Source organism: Branchiostoma floridae, chromosome 7 (genome assembly GCF_000003815.2).
Source record: "Branchiostoma floridae strain S238N-H82 chromosome 7, Bfl_VNyyK, whole genome shotgun sequence".
Taxonomy (NCBI): Eukaryota; Metazoa; Chordata; class Leptocardii; order Amphioxiformes; family Branchiostomatidae; genus Branchiostoma; species Branchiostoma floridae.
The window spans coordinates 12,072,408-12,091,348 of record NC_049985.1 but is presented as its reverse complement, the minus strand read 5'-3'; the positions used below and the strand labels follow the sequence as shown (position 1 = coordinate 12,091,348).

General features: G+C 38.9%; 1 protein-coding gene across 1 annotated transcript in view; it reads right to left on the bottom strand.

The window, feature by feature from the left end:
- Nucleotides 1–975: 975 nt before the first annotated feature.
- LOC118420026 overlaps nucleotides 976–18,941 on the bottom strand; it is a 23,583-nt gene continuing 5,617 nt past the window's right edge. Inside the window, exons 3-16 of the mRNA XM_035826732.1 lie at nucleotides 17,837–18,058; nucleotides 15,089–15,178; nucleotides 12,079–12,213; nucleotides 11,386–11,663; nucleotides 10,576–10,746; nucleotides 10,139–10,303; nucleotides 9,948–10,029; nucleotides 9,446–9,736; nucleotides 8,926–9,127; nucleotides 7,742–8,004; nucleotides 6,601–6,660; nucleotides 4,671–4,913; nucleotides 3,676–3,953; nucleotides 976–3,325 (exon numbers count right to left, since the gene is read on the bottom strand). Of these exons, the coding sequence (XP_035682625.1) occupies nucleotides 3,176–3,325; nucleotides 3,676–3,953; nucleotides 4,671–4,913; nucleotides 6,601–6,660; nucleotides 7,742–8,004; nucleotides 8,926–9,127; nucleotides 9,446–9,736; nucleotides 9,948–10,029; nucleotides 10,139–10,303; nucleotides 10,576–10,746; nucleotides 11,386–11,663; nucleotides 12,079–12,213; nucleotides 15,089–15,178; nucleotides 17,837–18,058 (2,630 nt within the window). The 3' untranslated portion in view covers nucleotides 976–3,175. The remainder of the gene's footprint in view (nucleotides 3,326–3,675; nucleotides 3,954–4,670; nucleotides 4,914–6,600; nucleotides 6,661–7,741; nucleotides 8,005–8,925; nucleotides 9,128–9,445; nucleotides 9,737–9,947; nucleotides 10,030–10,138; nucleotides 10,304–10,575; nucleotides 10,747–11,385; nucleotides 11,664–12,078; nucleotides 12,214–15,088; nucleotides 15,179–17,836; nucleotides 18,059–18,941) is intronic.

Sequence of the window (18,941 nt, the reverse complement as noted above, 5' to 3'; positions counted from 1 at the left end):
AATCTTTACATCTGTTGTGAAATATAATTCACAAAAGTACAACTATTTGAAAGTTAATCCTTAATTTATCGTCATTTTATTATAATTCGACCAATTTTTCATAAAGGTTGTAAGTTTATCATGTTAACCTGGTACGTTTGATGGCCATCAAAAATGGCTTTGACAAATTTCAGTGCTGTTGGGCGTATAGCATTGAGCGAGCAAGAATTTGATGGGTCTTTAAAGGGTCGTTCGCGGGGCGCTCAATTATCACCAGGTTCTTTCACTGATCTCTTTATGATCTTTCAATGATCACCATGGTTAACATGGTCGCCACCACATTTGTTTTAAAGCAGTATAGGTAAAGTTCCATGTCTACAGTTCCATAACTAATGTCATTAGGGTTTTTGTGGCCATCTGTGATCTGGCAAATATTTGCCACTCAACAGTCACCATCCTGCGGATTAGCTAGGGATATAGAAAGCCTTTTGCTGCTGTCTTCATTCAAAAGAGCTGTTACCTACCTGAATCCATATCCTGGTGTGAAGGTGATGCCACCTCGGAAGTCGGTAAGGCAGGGAGGGGCCTTCCTTTGATGCTTGTTTTGCTCATCGTCTTTCAAGCTATGGAGCTCACTTAGTCCTAGAGTGGGCGTTGTCCTCAAAATTCAAAATGCATGGCAAACTGTCGATTCAAGAAAAAAAGGTGTTTCAAAATGGCCAAAACGTAACTTTTGAACAAAGCAATAGAATATGATTGGTCACAAGCTAAAATATGAATTGACGACGGACTCTGAAAGCAAATGCAGCCACACGCCATCGATGTACCTAGACTAATCAGGCGAAGTCCTTAGATTATAATGAATTATAAAAAAGCAGTGTTGTTTTAACCCACGTGTTGGTGTATATTGCAATTAGTTAGTGGCTTTTGATTACTCAGAATGATTTAATAATCGTCATGCTACACCAGCTTTGATTATTTTCAAAACGCCGTATGTTTACATTAATCAATGATAATGACAAGATCAATTCTGAACATTTCAACTCAGCTGTTAAATAGAATATTGTATGACTATTTTGTCAAAATGACTGGACAAAATTCAAAATGCCGACAACATAATCTAAACATTGTAACAACAACTGCATTTAAGCTGATGGTTCAAAGAGGGGATATCAAACAGTAAATTTGTGGTAATCAAAGCTCTTTATTTCGTTACAGTCTTTACAACTGACCGCCACACGCCATGCCTTCATCTTCTGGCTCAAAGAATAGAATGTCTACACTGCCAGTCTAGCAGCTTCTTTATACAGCACCGAGTTTGATTATTAGTTTGTATGTGGAGAAAAACAACTTATCGAGGAATTCGTCTGCTGTCATTGGTAAAATAGTGGTGTCGAATTTTTCCTTAAAAACAAACTTCTACAGGTACAAACTAATGATCAAACTCCGTTTGAACAAAAGACAATCAAAACGAACAGCTCAAAATGTACTTTTTCCATCGCTTATGTGGATCAGCACGTCGTTGTTTGATTTCTTCTTTGGCGAAAAATGATTACCACAAAAGTCGGAACGTGGTGAAAAAGGAACTTAACAATAGTTCGGAGCTCTCATACCTCCATGAAATAACAATATCTTTTGTAAAACACTTGTGTGACCTTTGTGGAAACGTTATGATTAGCAACAAATAAAAACATTACAGCTGTCAACCTTTCGCATTTGTACATTTCCTTACTGATGATGGATACCAAGCTGCACATTACCAATATTATACTTTTGCGCTATTTTACGAGTTGTCTTTACCAGTATCTGTAGAAAATAATACAAACTAGATGTTTTACAAACTTAGATGTAAATACAACATCTAACAGAATTAAGCCAATGGCTATAGATATGATGATGAGTAAAAGTTGCAATTAATGAACATTATATTTTTGCATTATACTCAGTCGTTATTCTTGACAGATTAGACAATAGAAGTACATTTAGTACCAACAAAATGTCATTTTGCTCTTTTATGTCACAAATTAAAGCAAAAAGAGCAGCTAGGTTGAACATTTTTAAATTTAATTCATTATTAAAATAAAGACAAAATTAAAACAAGGTTGCACACGAACTACATTATATACTTTTGTGTCTTTAGCGCTACTTTTATCAGCGGAGTAGGCAATACCCTTTGATTTTAAGAACAGTATTTAGGGATATCAAGTAGACGAACGGCGGTTTCAAACTGTGAATATTTAAGTAATGGCAATATAATATTACAGTTTCAAACCACCGTCCGTCGACTTATACATATCGTTTTTTGGGTTACCCCGCGGATAAAGATTCTCTAGTGTTTTATCCTGGCAAGTTATTAGAAAACTATTTGAATCAAACGTTGTACTAAAACTGAATTAAGGAATCAGTAAATGAATATTTCTAATTACAACATATCACTAATATGAATAGAGGTTTTGCATCAATCAAGTGTATAAATTACCTTACAAGTGTATAAATATTTTTCATCATCAGCGAAATAATAGAGGCCACTCATTCTCGCTGACAGCATGATTGTGCAGGAATGTACATGTACTTTACAGTACTGGGTCCAAAAAGCTCACACTTAGTGTGTAGAAATAGACATTAGAAAAGAAGACGTAGCATGAACTAATGCAGCTCTGTAACACCTGTCATCAAGTCGCCACTCTTATACGATATAACATCATGCTAGATAAACCAGATTTTCCAGACGAAATCCACAGTAAACTGCGTATTGGAACAAACGCCTGTACTATGTTGTCACATGTGAACTTACATGAACACATGACAAGAGCCGATTAACATGATTTCGGCGCAGTTGGTTTGTTAGTTTTGACATTGCTATAGGTCTTTATCCACAAATATACCTCTATGTGGCAAAAATACATTTATCATCAAGAGACACTGAATTTTCTTTCTTTCTTGTCCAACTACCCGAGAATCCATTTTTTTCTATCTTCATGATCAATTTTTTTGTTCAGGAAAACAGAGTAAATCGCCCTTAAAATATAGATAAGTTTTGAATAATCGCAAAAATACAAAGTTTTGGACCCTTTAACTTACAATATCTAATTCATTTTAACAAGGGGAAATGTCAATCACTGACTCTGAACATGTACCAGTTCTGATGTTACTGATGTGTTGACCAAAATGAAGAGAACAATTTCTGTCACAGTTTTTATTCAAGCAGGACGAATTGGCAGATGAACCACTTTTCCCCAGAGCATTCAGCGTCGTCCCACATAGGACCAGTAGTATGTCCTGAAGACCAGTACTGAACGCACAGTGCCACCCCTTTGTCACCCCTTGGCTCACCGGGGTTCCATGCCTGGGGAAAAAGAAAAGCAGCTTTAATGTTAATTTCATCGAGATTACTAAAGGTAATGTATAAACTACTGTAACGTTAATGCTTTATTTGTCCATTTTCTGTAATGTACGTGATGCTGTGTACTATTCCCTTGTGTACCTGCATTGTGGATTATAGGAGTACGAGTGTAGTCAGAGAGACCATCATTCACAACAGACTAATCAGGAACTAAGAAAGGAAGTAATGAGAAGAAGGATGACTGTACGAAATCTTATGAATGGGCAATGGCATAAGTACTAATCTCGATGTCAAAGTTAAGAATGGAATGTACAAGAACTACAAACAATTATTCTTGTCAACAGAACACATACCCGGTAGTGTCCCAGACGTGTCCCGTCCACCCATGTCCAGTCGAGGTCACCAGCGTTCGACAAGCCAATCCAGTGATGGTTGTTGCCTCCTGATGTTTTGACCAGGCGTCTCAGAGCGAGGTCCTGTTCTTTTGTTTTAGGCATGGCCAAGGTCGCCCCATCCGCCTTACAGGCCTGCTGTGCGTCGTCAAATGACTTTGGGATGGGAACCAGTCGGACACAGTGTCGCCCGAGTCGTATGTATCCTCCCTTACACCCTTGCCGCTTGTGTCCGACAACTGAAAAAGGTACGGTGGAGTTATTGCCACTAGGGCTGGGTACCGGTACAGAAAATTCAGGTCCAGGTCCGGTTCAGGTCCAGAGGATCAGGTCCAGGTCCGGACCTGAACCTGGACCTGATTCATTATGACTCATATCAATGGTCCATTTCACTACAAAGAAATCTGTTTGGTGGAGTATTAGACTTACACTGGCGTTTTAAAATCCTACAACGCTAACTGCACCTGTACGATTGACTGTAAACCTTGGTAGAAATTACTATAAACTCTACTCTACTTCACTCTTGTCATTTTCTTCCAACTGCAAGCGCCAAAACGTGTGAATGCCTGATCAAATAATATGTTAATTTTCTAATCGGTCCAACATCCGGTCCACCTATTTTTTTCAGGTCCGGTTTTTCTGGACCGGTCCAATAAGAAAAACCGGTTTTGTACCGGTACGCTGTACCGATACCCAGCCCTAATTGCCACCGTTCATACAAAATTGTTATTCTGATCGCGAGGGAGTGTTATAATGATAAACATTCCCAGTGTTGCTTATTCTATAGCAGTATCATCAAAGTTTTTTTTGTTTTGTTCAGATACAATTGACTTATTCATCAAACATTATTGATTGATGAGATGACGCTGAATTATGGAGTAGATGTTGTAGCAAATATTGGATGAAAGGAAAGTAAAGCACTAACATAAAATCGAATTCACAGAATCGGACCTTACCACATACAGGTACGTCACAAATCTCATATCTCGTGCTGGGATCCGTGGTGAAGCACCAAACTTCGGTCCAGTCGCTAGTCTTCCTGCAGTAGTTCTCCTCCAGCCCGGATGAAGGACATTTTGCAGTTGAATAATAGTGTCTATGTGGTGTCTGACTGTCCCAGCGCTGACAGGTCTTACCTGTCTCAGTCATAGAGACTGTTCCTCGGTAGGATGCTCCATCTCCCATCCGACATACCAGTTCTGGTAGATGAAATAGATAAGAAAATAGTATCAAGCATACATCTTGGAAACATGTTATACAATAGCATACCTACATGTAAAAATTGACATTGGGATACTATGTAGAATCTTTAGACTACAAGACCTTGATGTGGTATCAAAGGGCAAATTAATAAGCACAAGTATCATACTCATAGCAACTTCCGCCACTTAAAATGATCCGGAACATATTTCATGTCGCAATTTATCATAGTTTTTTTTTTCCAAATTCTTGATCAATAGAAGTTATTGGTGCAGATGACATCCTAATTTGAAAAAAAAACTTGATCTCAGCATATGACAAATGATGTTAACGTGTTTAAGTCACGTATCATAAATGTTTCTCATTGCTTACGCAAATAGGGTCTTTATTTGCATGAATTATATCCGTCTTTATATTGAGATTGATTTTTGCTGCAATTATGGAAGGATTGACAAAAAAGGTCAATATTACCCTTTCAATATATCAACCTAGAGACCAGACTGTTTGATCCATACACACCAGGAATGATACCTACTCGTTTTGTATTCTGTTTCTGTATTCATATAGCCTAACCACAAATAATGATCATCTTCTCATCATAGTAAAGAAGGATGTTGTGGTATTTACAGATGGATTTATTTATTTATCATTTCACGCACACAAATCCACGTGAGCAGGAGGCCGCAGTCCTCCTGAATTGAGTGCGATTACAAATGTTACAAATGGTTTCAATAAAAACATGGCATAGACATAAAAATGCAGGTTACAAACTATCAGTATGTGAACAACCGGAATGCCAGCACGTAAATCATGTAAATGAGGCATTCTTTCCTTGTAAATCATGTAGATGAGGCCTTCATTTCAATGATTAATGTCTAATAATGGCCACATTTACTTGACTTCAAAAATGTCACAAGAATGATGACATTCCTTCTACATGTGTATTTGTCAGTATGGAATTATAGTACTTTCAATATTCATGCAGTTCAGGTTCTCATTTGAATAATTGATATGTATAGATATTTCCTCTTTCTCAGTTGCATATATCTGAGATTTTTCACTTCCCTCATTCATTTCCTCATGTAACTTGGCTCCTGATTTACTTTATTAATGATTATGTAAATCATTACTTACATCTAGAATGATGATGATCTGTAAACCTCTTCTTGAGTTACTTTCTTTCAAAGTCTGAAACAAAAATGTCCCCTGCCCTTCCAAAAAAAGCCGCTTTGGGCTACATGACTTACTCTTCCTCTCAGTAGCTATCTATCACTTGACAACCATGGTCATAACATTTACAACGCGAAATATAAAAAATGGGAGTTCTGCTGCAGCTCCAAAACAAGCCCAAAATCAAATTCCAAGTTCTCATGAAGATCTACCAAATATCAAAACAATACACCGAGGCATCCTCGAGTAATCGTATTCACACACACACACACAGACACACACACACACATACACATACAGCGTGCGCGCATACCCGAAAACCTAAGCTTTTTGGTGAAAGTGATTTTTGCATCTAAGATGCTTGCTACCTCTTTGACTTGATAGATACTGTTTTTTGTCAATTTTGTGATATTTTGACAGAATGTATAACAAACTGTTTTGTTTACTTCATTGAAAAGAAAAAATTAAACCTTATTGTTAGGTACTGAAGAAAACAAATATCATTTGTAATCTTACCTGGTGAGATTTTGTAGAGGTTCGGTGCAGAATTGTCGAGTAACATTGGGGCACAACGACCTGGTGGAGTGAAGAACACGCGTGAATTACATTTCCATTTGCACAGTCACATAATTTCAATTTTTTATGTTACCTGCCACTTTCAGTACTGGTGAAGGCCGATGTTTGGAAACTCTACTTTTACAATAAGTCCATAGAACTGAAGTGATGCATCAACAGATGAAGGGTGTAATCAAGTTAGTGAATCAGGATTTGACAATGCAACGGCCCAAATTTTCAAAAGAATCATATTGCTAGAAAGGTCGGCATTTGCTTGAGAGCAGTATTAGCATATTTCAACCATCACCCTCCCCATGCAACAATAGACTGTTCCAGAATCATCCATGTGCAAAAATGGAACACTTCTGCTTAAAAATCACTTCTACTAATCATCTTTTGCCCAAAAATGGATCTTACAAAATTCCCCGTGCAAGAATGGACTCTTCCAGTGCACCTCATGTGAATTTGCACAATAGACCAGTCCAGAAATACTCAGACTGAAAACAAGGAGATTTGAAAATGAAACCCAGTCCAAAATTGAATTTAGCAAAAAAGGTTCCCCGTGCATGAAAAGTTGAAAAAAGACCAGTCCAAAAACGCTTCCGCTAAAAGATGAAATTTTGAATAATCACCTGTCCAAAACTGAATTTAAAAGAAGTCCTTCCAAAAATGGACTCTCCCTGTAATACGCCTATTTAAAGTGAAGCAGATTAAAAATACATCGACTAAAATGGGACTTTGACATAATCACCAAAGTCCAAATATGAATTGAAAAAAATGCTCCTCCCTCCGTGCAAAACTCTTCCATCACACCCCATGTAAAATTGCAAAATTGACTAGTCCAGAAACAGGCTCGCTGGTTGGCTGCCGAATCCTCCCCAGGATGCCAATTCAGGCTAGGTCATTAGCTGCCTATTCAATTACATCATAGATATGTCCAGGCCTGCACATGGAAGACAGTCTCAGGGGAAATTCGCCAAAAAGGCAACGTTGCCTCAATAATCTGTCGTCAATAGGTCACAGTCCGGTTTGATATCAGCTATCGTGACAATGTCCTATGTATACACCGTAACAATGTAAAGTGAACGTAGCGAAGGCCTACCCAAAAATACTTGGACTTCACACAGGGTCAGTACTCGGGAGGGTCCAGGAAGACGGACGCCCACATAGCGACCCTTCATTCCCTGACAGGAGACGGAAATGGACAGCTGGTTCAGGTTCATTTGATGATTACCTCCACACTTGGGGTTCGTGCTGACCTGGTCGGAATCCCCGATGTGGATGTTGAAGGGGTTGATTCTTTCCGGACCAGCGTCTTGGCGGTTGAAGATGAGTACCCTGTAGATGTTGACAATGGCAATGGTACTTTATTATTATTATTTTTCAACATAATCTGTATCAACGATAACAGGTGAATACACAAAAATAACATAAACGAGAGAATAAAAATTAATCGATCTCCACTTTAACAGATGTTTTGAGCTGAGATATGTACCACTTTGTTTTAGTACTGCACAAGGGCTAAAATCCACTCGTAGCAATTTTACATAATATGTCTACTTCCAAAAGTTAAAAAAGTTAAAGTCCTTCCCGCGCCTGATGGCGCATAGGGCGGCGCCCATCTCCGTTTCAGTAGCCCTTGGGCCACACAACGCAATTACTACAGCAGGGGGCTAGTCCACTGGTAGTGGTGTAAGTTCAACTTCCATACTCTTTCCCGAATGCTGAGTGCTAAGCAGAGAAAGAAGCATGTACCATTTTTAAAGTCTTTGGTATGACTCGGCCGGGGATCGAACTCACGACCTACCGAATGCAAGGCGAACACTCTACCCACTAGGCCATTGCTACTTCCAAAGATGTAATATTAGTTTTTGCAATAAATGATAACGTATGCAAAATACTGGAATGACCCAATGAAGCTAATGGCAGTGGTACTTGAGTTTGGTGAATATTCGATAAACGTTCCTCTTTTCTACACTATTCACTTTAATCCTCGTATTGTACGGGGAATTGCAGCTTGAGCCTTTCTTTTACCAATCATTAACTGACACAATGGAGATTAAGCAAATTATCGATTAAGTTTAAAAACTACAAATCAACTATGGGGATTTGAAATTAGGTTCATGTGTGTTTACGTGTGTGTGTGTATTTGTGTTCGTGTGTATTTGTGGTGTGTGTATACATGTTACGTGTGTGTGTGCATGTGTATGTGTTTGCGTATATTCTGATTGCTTATGTACATATATTCTGATGACTGGTATTTACGTATAAAAGCTCTGCACGTACCTGTCAATCACATACGATTGACCAAGATCCACCCACCAGCTCGGGTTAGTCTCTCCCGGAAGTACAGTGTGTGTACAGGAACCATGACTGTAGTTGGTATCGGTGTTCCCGTCTACGGCACGACTGGCATTCCCCTCGGTAGGTTTGGGATGATGGAGTCGGCTTGTTTGGAACGCTGGCTTTCCCAGGGCAACATTGACTCCTGATGCAGACGAGAGGTCTGTCATTAGCAGTGTCATATCTATATTGATATTCAATATTGCTCAATGATGTTCAATGTTGCTATGATGTGCTATAAAACTCCATATAGCGTCGTTTAATATCTGGTTAGGGAATGTATCATAATATGACATTTTGACACGATCGTAGTACATAGAGACGTGTGATCAGCCTACAGAAGAATCCTGCCGCGTACCTTAAACGTTCACGGTAGAATTAATTGCAGTATCGTAAACGTGCATTTCAGTTTATCAAAGGAGCCTCTTCTAGACGCAAAAGACATTCATCGAGCGCTACATACCAATCAGGTAGACTTCATTTGCCCAAGGCCCGCCTTCCCCGTCCACTCCACAGTCGGAGGAACGTCCGTACTTGAAGAAAGTGTTGTGGCCATCAGCAGACCCGAAACACTGTCCGCCATCCTGTACAGCAAACACGGTAAACCCTAGAGAATGTGCTACCTGGTAACACTTCTCGACAGGGTTACTCCGTGCTCCATAGCTGTCATCCAGGCGTGGATCTGTCCCCTCGAGTGTTGGAATGGCGCGGTCGTGACGATCCTCCCAGCAACCCAGACTTTGGTAGCACTCTCCTATGCGGGGGGAAAAGGGAGGGCATTATTGAAGAATGCGACGGATCGGACGGTATTTCCTGTTATCTCCCATCAAATAATGAACAGAGAACACAAGAGAACACAGTTGTTCATGTCCACAGTCACAGGGACACAACAGTCGTCGGAGTTTGAGGCAAGTTAGCAGGACACATCAGTGAAGGACAAATGATTTGTTGCCCGACTGTGGTACCTTCGTGAGTCGTTGAGGGATGTTGCTTTGTTGTCTTCTGAAGCTGGTCAAATCTTGTCCGTTCGACATCACGTGTCAAAACCTGGAGACAAATGAATATACAATCATGTTCGTATCACTGTAAAATACATATGATTTGCGATACATTGTAGGCTGGGTCATTTTAAAGATCTTAAATCGTTTCTTGATACCTTGGCTGTAGATGCCGGAGTGACCGTCTTTGCTGTTCCAGCTTGCGGAAACGTACTCGTTTCCAGATGGGAATCGGTCGGAGACACACTCGTCTCAACGTCAGCTGTCGTCAATGTAGGCATGACAGTTGAATCGGTTGGATCTTCCTTCACAGTCAAATGGAGCTACGCAAGGTTACAGTAACTGTTATTCAAGCAGCTCGATCAAATACAGCAACGCAAGGTACTCAAGCAAACATGGGATACATGTTACAGTTATTCAAGCAACTGGATAAAATGTATCTAGTTACTTGAGTAGCTGTTACCTTGCGCTTTTTAAGACAGGCTAAAACTGACGTTTCTAAAACATGGAAACTTTTGTGTTAAAAGGAATGCTACATTGCATGTAACCTGCGATTCTTTATACTAGCTAGATCATTCTAAAGACCTTTCTTTACCTTAGTTGTAGTTGTCGGCGTGACTGCCTTTGCTGTTCCAGTTTGCAGAAACAGGCTCGTTGTTTCCAGATACAGGTCGGTAGAGGACACATTTGGCGCCGTGACACCATCAGTCTTCCATGGGAGCAAATCTGTTGCAGTGGTTGGCTCTTCCGTCAGAATCATTATGGGCTGTTTAAGATGTAGATATCAGAATATAACAGATTTCATTGCTTTGTAAGGCGTAATGGCTAATGCTGTTATTTTTATAGCCTGGAAGCTTCGCGTATTCATAGGAATGTATACGCTTATTATTCTATTACCTATTCTATTATTCTATTATTTGGCATAAAGAACAGGGCAAATGGTCACTTATTTGAAGCAGACACAGAAGGTCCAAGAAGAGCCAGTCTATTTAAAACAAAGGCAAAAGCCTTTTTGTTGACAAATTTTGGCAATTTGGAGCTGAATATTACAGGTTAGAGTTGTGGCTGTCATATTTTGTTAGCCATATTTGGAATGTCCGTTAAACTGTCGAGTACGTGCACCGTGCTCGCAATCAGGTCTTGTTTATAGAGGTTAAAGGTAATCAGGTGGTGTGAAAAGGGTGGTGGGTTTCGGTACAAAATCACTAGATGGATACTTTACGAGTCCGACTACGCTGCCAATGTGAGTTTTCCCTGGACTAAACCTTAGGTATGTGGCTTTTGACAGCCTGTTTCTTACATATTTTCTAAATATTTAGATAGGACTTTGAATTAGTTGCCCAGAAATCCAACTCTAGTGGTCCAAAATCGAGATTGCACGTCGAATGCAAGATAGAAAACCAACCGAGAGAGTTACACTGTTGTTTTCCAGTGTGGAACCGGCAGGGGTGGCGGGGAATGGTGGCACTGATCGGCTTGACGTACCACTCCGCTCCAGAGAACTGTTGGGTGAGAGAGGATGAGCCCCATCTATGGTCGTGAGGAATGCGACGAGTCCAGCTCCTACACCAATGGCGGCTGCTACCATGATGACGATGGTGGCAAGGATGAGCAGATTGGGACGAATAGATGTCCCGTAGAAGGTTCTGGGGAACTCACAGCTGTCTGAGGCATCGTTAGTACCTGTGAGCAGACAATATTTCATATCATTCTTTACTTGCTGCCGTCATTTTGCATTCTTAAAAGAGCCTTACATAACCGCCAATTTTTTTTCATCATACTGGCTGATTGTTGATGGTTAACATGAAAGAGTACAGTTAGCTGTAAAATAACCAACATCGATGTCATAAAATCATAACTTTAAGGTGACGTGTATGGAAGGTTCGGTATGGCGGCTTTGACACCTGTTCCGCCATACCCTCCATTGTCTTTGTATATGGAGAATCTCAATAAAAAAATAGATAAACGTGTTACATTCATCTGTTGACCAATACATCACCAGATATACTAAAAGGGAAATATTTTAACAAATGACTTGAAATACTCTGAAATGGATCTTCTATGTATTTGTGGTAGAAATGGTAACAAACAACAACACCTTCTGCTGCTTGCTGCCCCTCGTGTGGACTTTGGTGAGCAGCCTGTTGTGGGTTGCTGATTTCATCGTCGTCCATGCAGTGGTACACGTCGTTGCCGGGATCGTCATGGATCTCACTGGTGTTGGTTTCTTCGCCTTTGAAGATAAGCAATGACTGGATGTTATAGATGTGAAAACACACAGTAAATGGTTTCTAAAGATATGACATGTATGTGAATCTTTTATATTAAATTAAATCTAAACTTATTGTTACAGGAGTACAGAATCATACTTCCTTAACTCATGAAAAAGCAAAGAATGTGATGGCAACAATATTAAGAACCCCCCATAATGTAAAACGATTATAGTCGTTATGGTCTCGGACCGGAGTTTCTTTTACGATTTCTGAGGTTGGCGGACACCCAATTTTTTTGCAACCTCCGATGACGCAATTCATCAAAAGTGCATGAAATACGCTGTTATTTGCGTCATCAGGCGAAAAAAAAACGCATTTCTGTTGCAGCGGACTAATACAAAAAATGGTTTCGCTTGCAGACTAACTACTCCTCGCACAAAGATAATGCAACCCGATTTGCATCGACATCGGCACCAGTCGGTGCCGGTGTCGATTCATTCTGACCAACCAGACTGGGCGATACACACAAGATATGCAGGGTTTGGCCAATCAAAAGGTGCGAAACATATGCCAGAGCAGAGGGAATAAGTACAGATTGCAAGGAGGGAATAGCTCCTTCTGTTAACATTGATAATGAGTTTTGTTGTTCTAAAAAGCGAAAGACTGCAATGTTTTGAATATTTTCTGTGGAAATTTTGGTTTCAAACTGCAATCTGTAAGCAAATGTATGTACCAAGGAACAAATGTGAACTTCAGAAATTCGACAAAGGAATTCACACGTATAGTACCAAGGGATCTATGCGTCATACAGGAGTTTGCAAGTTTGGGTAGGCTATAATAACGTTAATAACCCGCCTGTTCCTCGGTGTAAATGGTGTCATAACGCCTGGTCCTTTGCTATAACCACCTCAAAAAAGCTTCGCTCACTCGGTGGCTTTTCTTCGATGGTTATAGCAAAGGACCAGGCGTTATGACACCATATACAACTCGGGGCGGGTCATTAACCCTTGAATATCAAACAAGCGTTCGTAAAACTCAACCTCCGTGAAATGGGTGAGGTTGTGGTGGTTGGAGGGTGTTTTTTATTGACATCTCAAAAACTAGCCTCACAGTATATAATACGTCCGATTGGCAAAAATTCCGTAATTCTACAGGAACTTTTCCGCGCCCATGTAGTTGCATCATCCCTTTGGAGTGGAATAATTTGGGTTGACAGATTGTCATGGTATTTAGAATGCAGATAGCTTTTGTAATGGGCTGTGAGCGAGCGAGTGAGTGAGTGAGATAGCTTTACATAATCAATTTTAATAATACAAATCAGGGATTAATTTGCATAAATAATGAGGACAGTTTATACGCCTACTTTATTTCATAATAGCAGATACTCAAAGATAAGACAGATGTAACTAACAAAGAGAGAAATATTAGCCTAACAGAGTAGTGTACTTGTATGTCCGATTGGTAAAAAATTCCGGAATCTACAGGAAGTCTTCCGCGCGTGCGCAATTGCATCATCCCTTTGGAGGGTAATAACATGGGAAGGGTTGACAAATCGTCATCATTTTTGATCTCTAGATAACTTGGGAGATGAATCTATAACTAGACTTCCACGAACCCATACCTTCGCCAAATGATTCTATCTTTTACAATTGCTGTCTTAATTGTTTGTCATTAATTATGCAAAATAATGTTCTCAAATATATTATGTAAGATGATCATCTCCTCCACCAAATAGACATGCGCAATCTATGTTAAAAAGGCTTTTATCGCATTTTATGATAACTTAGGCACTTAATTTGCATAATCAATGAGGGAAATCTATATTTGTAGTGTTCGCCATTGTGGGACTCAAATACCTGTCATATATGTAGTTTGTGGCAGGTGGAACAGAAACAGATATCAATTATGCAAATATGTCCCTAATTTGCATAATTAATGTAAAAGTGCTATAATTCTTCTAAATGGTAAATGATTGCACAATCAACATTTTGACCAGTGTATGTTATCTAAATGTGTACATAACCAAGCATAGATTATGTAAATGTAGAAATCAGACTCTTTCATGAAGATATGAGGACTTGGAACTCTTGTTTTTCAAACGTCTTTCTTTACATTACTTCATCCGGCATTATTTTAGATATTCGCCGGATGAAACCCCAGAATAACGTGATAATTTAGGGTAGAGATTTTGGCTAAAACTTAAGCAAAATTTCGTGGGCTTCTTTTGCCATTTTTTATTGCCACACAAGCACAAGCCAAAGACATTGTCATCTAAAATAGCTTTACATTTTATAGACATATGATCGATGATGAAACCAGAAGCTTGAAGAAAACTAATCTTAAGCGTCTGTATAATATCAAACTCCCGATCAAAAAGTGATGGTTTAGTTGATTTAGTTGTTGATTGATCACAAAGAAACTAATCATCGTGTACGGGTCTCAATATTCAATTCTTCTCTAGACAAATTACTTAAATTGTTGTTTACGCATTTAGTTATGAAATTAGTTTTATTGATCTTACGCAAATTTTACCAATTCTTTATTCAAAAGAGTTCCCCGAATGCAAATGGCTTTTGTTCTTTGCAAGGCAATTTTGATACGTTCTGTAAATATCAGATGGCAGCAAATTACGAGAAAAAGGCTTATTAAAAACAACTGTGCATGCGCAGTACATGTACATCTTTATTAGGAAGCGTCTACAATAGATAGATCCAGTTGTATGACATTAAATAGTATTCATGCACTAAACTGATAGGGAAAGGTCCCTTCATTGGAATTGACAAAAAGGCAATGTCCATTTACAGTGTTTTGTATACACAATCAGTCACACAGACACACACATTCCATTGTGGTAGAAATGATAAACGTTAAAAGAATGCAAACCACTAAACTTACCTCCGTCGTCTTGTCGTAACGCACCCGCCGCGTACATCGGGTTCTCGAACGAGCCTGCAGGCTTACAGTTCACCTTGTCTGTGTCTTCTGCTGTTGGCAAATCAACAATAACTGGGTGTTTTATTTGGAAACACCACATTGATGTTTCCATCAATATGGCTTGCATTTAAGATATTTTGTTGCAGATGATAGTATTTATTTGTTTGTTTATTTCGATTTCCATTAGAGTTTACAATCGCAAAATCTATTCTTCATGGAACCCATTAACATTACAAAAACAATCAAATAACGAGTCGACATAACGTTAAGTGTACAATTAAAACATGAGAAGAGCTAAGAATAAACTGAATGTAAAATTGTAATAAACTCATCAGTGAACTAAAATAATGAGGAGGGGTCAGAGGTCATCAGTAACAAAAAGCTATAATATAAATAACAAAACATCAATCGTTGTAACAATACATAAGATAACCAAGTAGGTATAATTGACAAAAGAAATGAACAGTATTATTTAAATGAATGAGTCAATTAGCACTGTTGATTAGCAGCTACATTTGAACTAGATACAAATTCGGCTACCACCAGTCCTGTAAGGGTATGTTTGTGTTGATTTTAGACTGAATCCAATTCGCAATGTGTGTTTTGAAAATGAAAGGTGAGGTTGCTTTCATCTGTGGTGTTAATGTGTTATAGGACTTGGTGCATCTATACGCGAAGCTCCTTGTCATTGCTGAAGCTTTTGGCTTAGGTAGTCTAAAACCTCCACTTATAGCAAGACGAGTGCTGTGCTCATGTGTGCTACTAATGTTTTCTAATCTCTTGTACATAGCCCTAGGTTCCCTTGCTACTACTTAGGGCTGGGTATCGGTACAGCGTACAGGTACAAAACCGGTTTTTCTTATTGGGCCTGTCCAGAAAATAACGGACCTGAAAAAAACGGATGTTGGACCGATTAGAAAATTAACAGATTATTTCATCAGGCATTCACACGTTTTGGCGCTTGCAGGTGGAAGAAAAATAACAAGAGTGAAGTAGAGTAGAGTTTGTAGTAATTTCTACCAAGTTTTACAGCCAATCGTACAGGTGCAGTTAGAGTTGTAGGATTTTAAAACGCCAGTGTAAGTCTAATACTCCACCAAACTGATCTTTTTGTAGTGAAATGGACCATTGGTATGAGTCATACTGCATCAGGTTCAGGTCCGGACCTGGACCTGATCCTTTGGACCTGAACCGGACCTGGACCTGAATTTTCTGTACCGGTACCCGACCCTACTACTAATAGTTTGTTGAATATAGAAAGTGTACCAGTGTACAGTATTTCTTTAACTGTTGGCCATTGTAGCTTACTATGCATGTAATCAGTGTTTCATTATAGCGTACATTTAACACAAGTCTGACTGCCCTATTTTTCAGAATCTGTAGCTTGTTCAATGATGTCTGTGGGCAAGCAGATAACTAGCAAGCACAATAATCCAGATAGGATAACACTAGTGTCACTGCCTTTAGCGGTCCATTAAAAAGCAGATCTCTCGACAGTTTGATGTCCATCTGATATGCACTTGGATCCATTGTTGCAAGTGCTGGTTAGATAAACATCAAAATGTGTGGTCAACCTTTAGTTACCTCATTTTCATTTGTTGTGATCCCTTTTACTGTTGCTTCTTTTGCATATTATTTTGTATTTGCTGTTTGTTGTTAGAATATCCATATGTTATGTACTTAGCTTTCATTTGCCTATTTCCTATAGTTTATAGTTAGTTTTGAACTTTGCTGGAGGTGTGGGCCTTGTAAAGGACGTATAAATCCTGTTGCCCACACCTCGCAGAACATTTTCTGTGAATCTTAACAAATAAATAAATAGACAGCTTAAGCATTGCTAGTGCACTAGTCATCTTAGTCAGGACTTTGTCTGCTGGCTGTGTTCATGTCAAGTGCTGGTCTATCATGAAACCAAGTAGTTTTTTTTAGCTCGAGTTACCTGTTCTATCATTTTACCATTCAAAGAAAGTCATAGTACATAATCATATTCATACTGAATGCGTGCTAAACTTACGACAAAGAATGTGCCCATGACGACAACATTATTTTAAAAAACCTGATGATGAAAAATAATGCCTAAAAACCTAATTTTCAAACGTCCGAATAAAATAAGATTCTTAAAAGTAATCGTTTAATCATTGGTTAAAACATGTCAATCATCTTAAGCCAATCTCATCATAGAAAGTATCTTTATGTGACCTTGGTACCTCAATAGAAATTCCGTTTTTTTGTATCTCTTAACTTGGATGTGCTATTTTCTCATTTTTTTGGTTGCAGATAGCCTGTAACATAAGGAATGCACGGTATATGTTTGGGCCTCCTAGCAGGTTGCTCTGAAACTGCAGGGGCGTTTATGTCAACATCTTCTAAGATGATAACATAACAAGGGAAAGACAAGGATGCAAACTGGTACTTAATTTGCATGTTTAATTAGGAAAAACTACTTTTGTGGTGTTTTCCTTCATAGGACGCAAATACCTGTAAAAAAGAGTCCGAGACCACAGTATTTAGATCCTGTAGGGTGCAAGTGAATATCGTCCAAATAGTATATGCCATGAAGAGTCCTTTCATTGAAATTCACAGGAAATGCAATGTTTTTCCAACTTATTAACATATTGTTTGATTAAAGTAATACTTTTCATACCAGACGCCCCCCCCCCCCACACACACACACGCAGACACAAAATGGTTGAGAACACCAAAACGTACCTCTATCGTCTTGTGGTAACACATCCGGCGCGTACATCGGGTTCTCGAACAAGTCGGCAGCGTTGCAACCCATCCTGTCCGTATCTTCTGCTGATGGCTGTCGATCCCGCTGTCGCCTTTGGGGACTAGCCTGCCGTGGGTTGTCCATTCTATTGTCATCAGTGAACTGATACAAGTTGGTGTCGGGATCGTCACGGCACTCATCGGTGCAATAGGTACATCCTGTTGTTTGGACACATTGTAAACTAGAGTTCCACGAACACATACCTTTGCCAAATAAACCAGGTTTGTTATGCAGAATGATGTCTGTAGACAAATGCGTTACTCATTTCATTTTCTTTATAATTACATGCTTGGAGTTGGTTTATAAAATTTTGGCATTGATTATGCAAATTAGATCCCAAGTTACAATCAATTGATATCAAATTGTAGCAAGCATTACTTAAGCTATTAGCATACCAAAAATCATGATGATCCTTTGATCCATTCTTGACTTATTCTCTTTCAAAGTCTTTAAGTACACCTCTTACTCTCTTCCCTCTTTCACAGTTACATATGTGACAACTTTCATTGATGAAAGTACTATAATGGAATACAGTGGATTTATGAACATTTCCTAATCAATTATGCAAATTAGCTGTTAATTTGCATAATAAGTATCACAGTATATAAGTCTTCACTTAGGCTATCTACATACCAAAAATCATGACGATCCGTCAACACGTTCATATTTTCTCATTAATTATGCAAATGAGATCATCATTTGCATGGTAAATATGTATTGACATTTCTCTCTTTGTCAGCTACATATGTGACAAGTTTTAAAGTCCTATCATGGAATGTATGAATTTATAAATATCCTCATTAATTATGTAAATTAGCTGTTGGCATAATTGGTATCTCATTATGTAGGTCTTCACTTACGCTACCTACATACCAAACAGCATGATGATCCGCCAAAATGTTCATATTTTCTCATTAATTATGCAAATGAGGCCATCATTTGCATAATTGATATCTATCAACATTTCTCTCATTCCAGCTACATATGTGGCAAGTTTGAAAGTCCTATCATGGAATGCAGTGGTTTTATAAATTTTCCTAA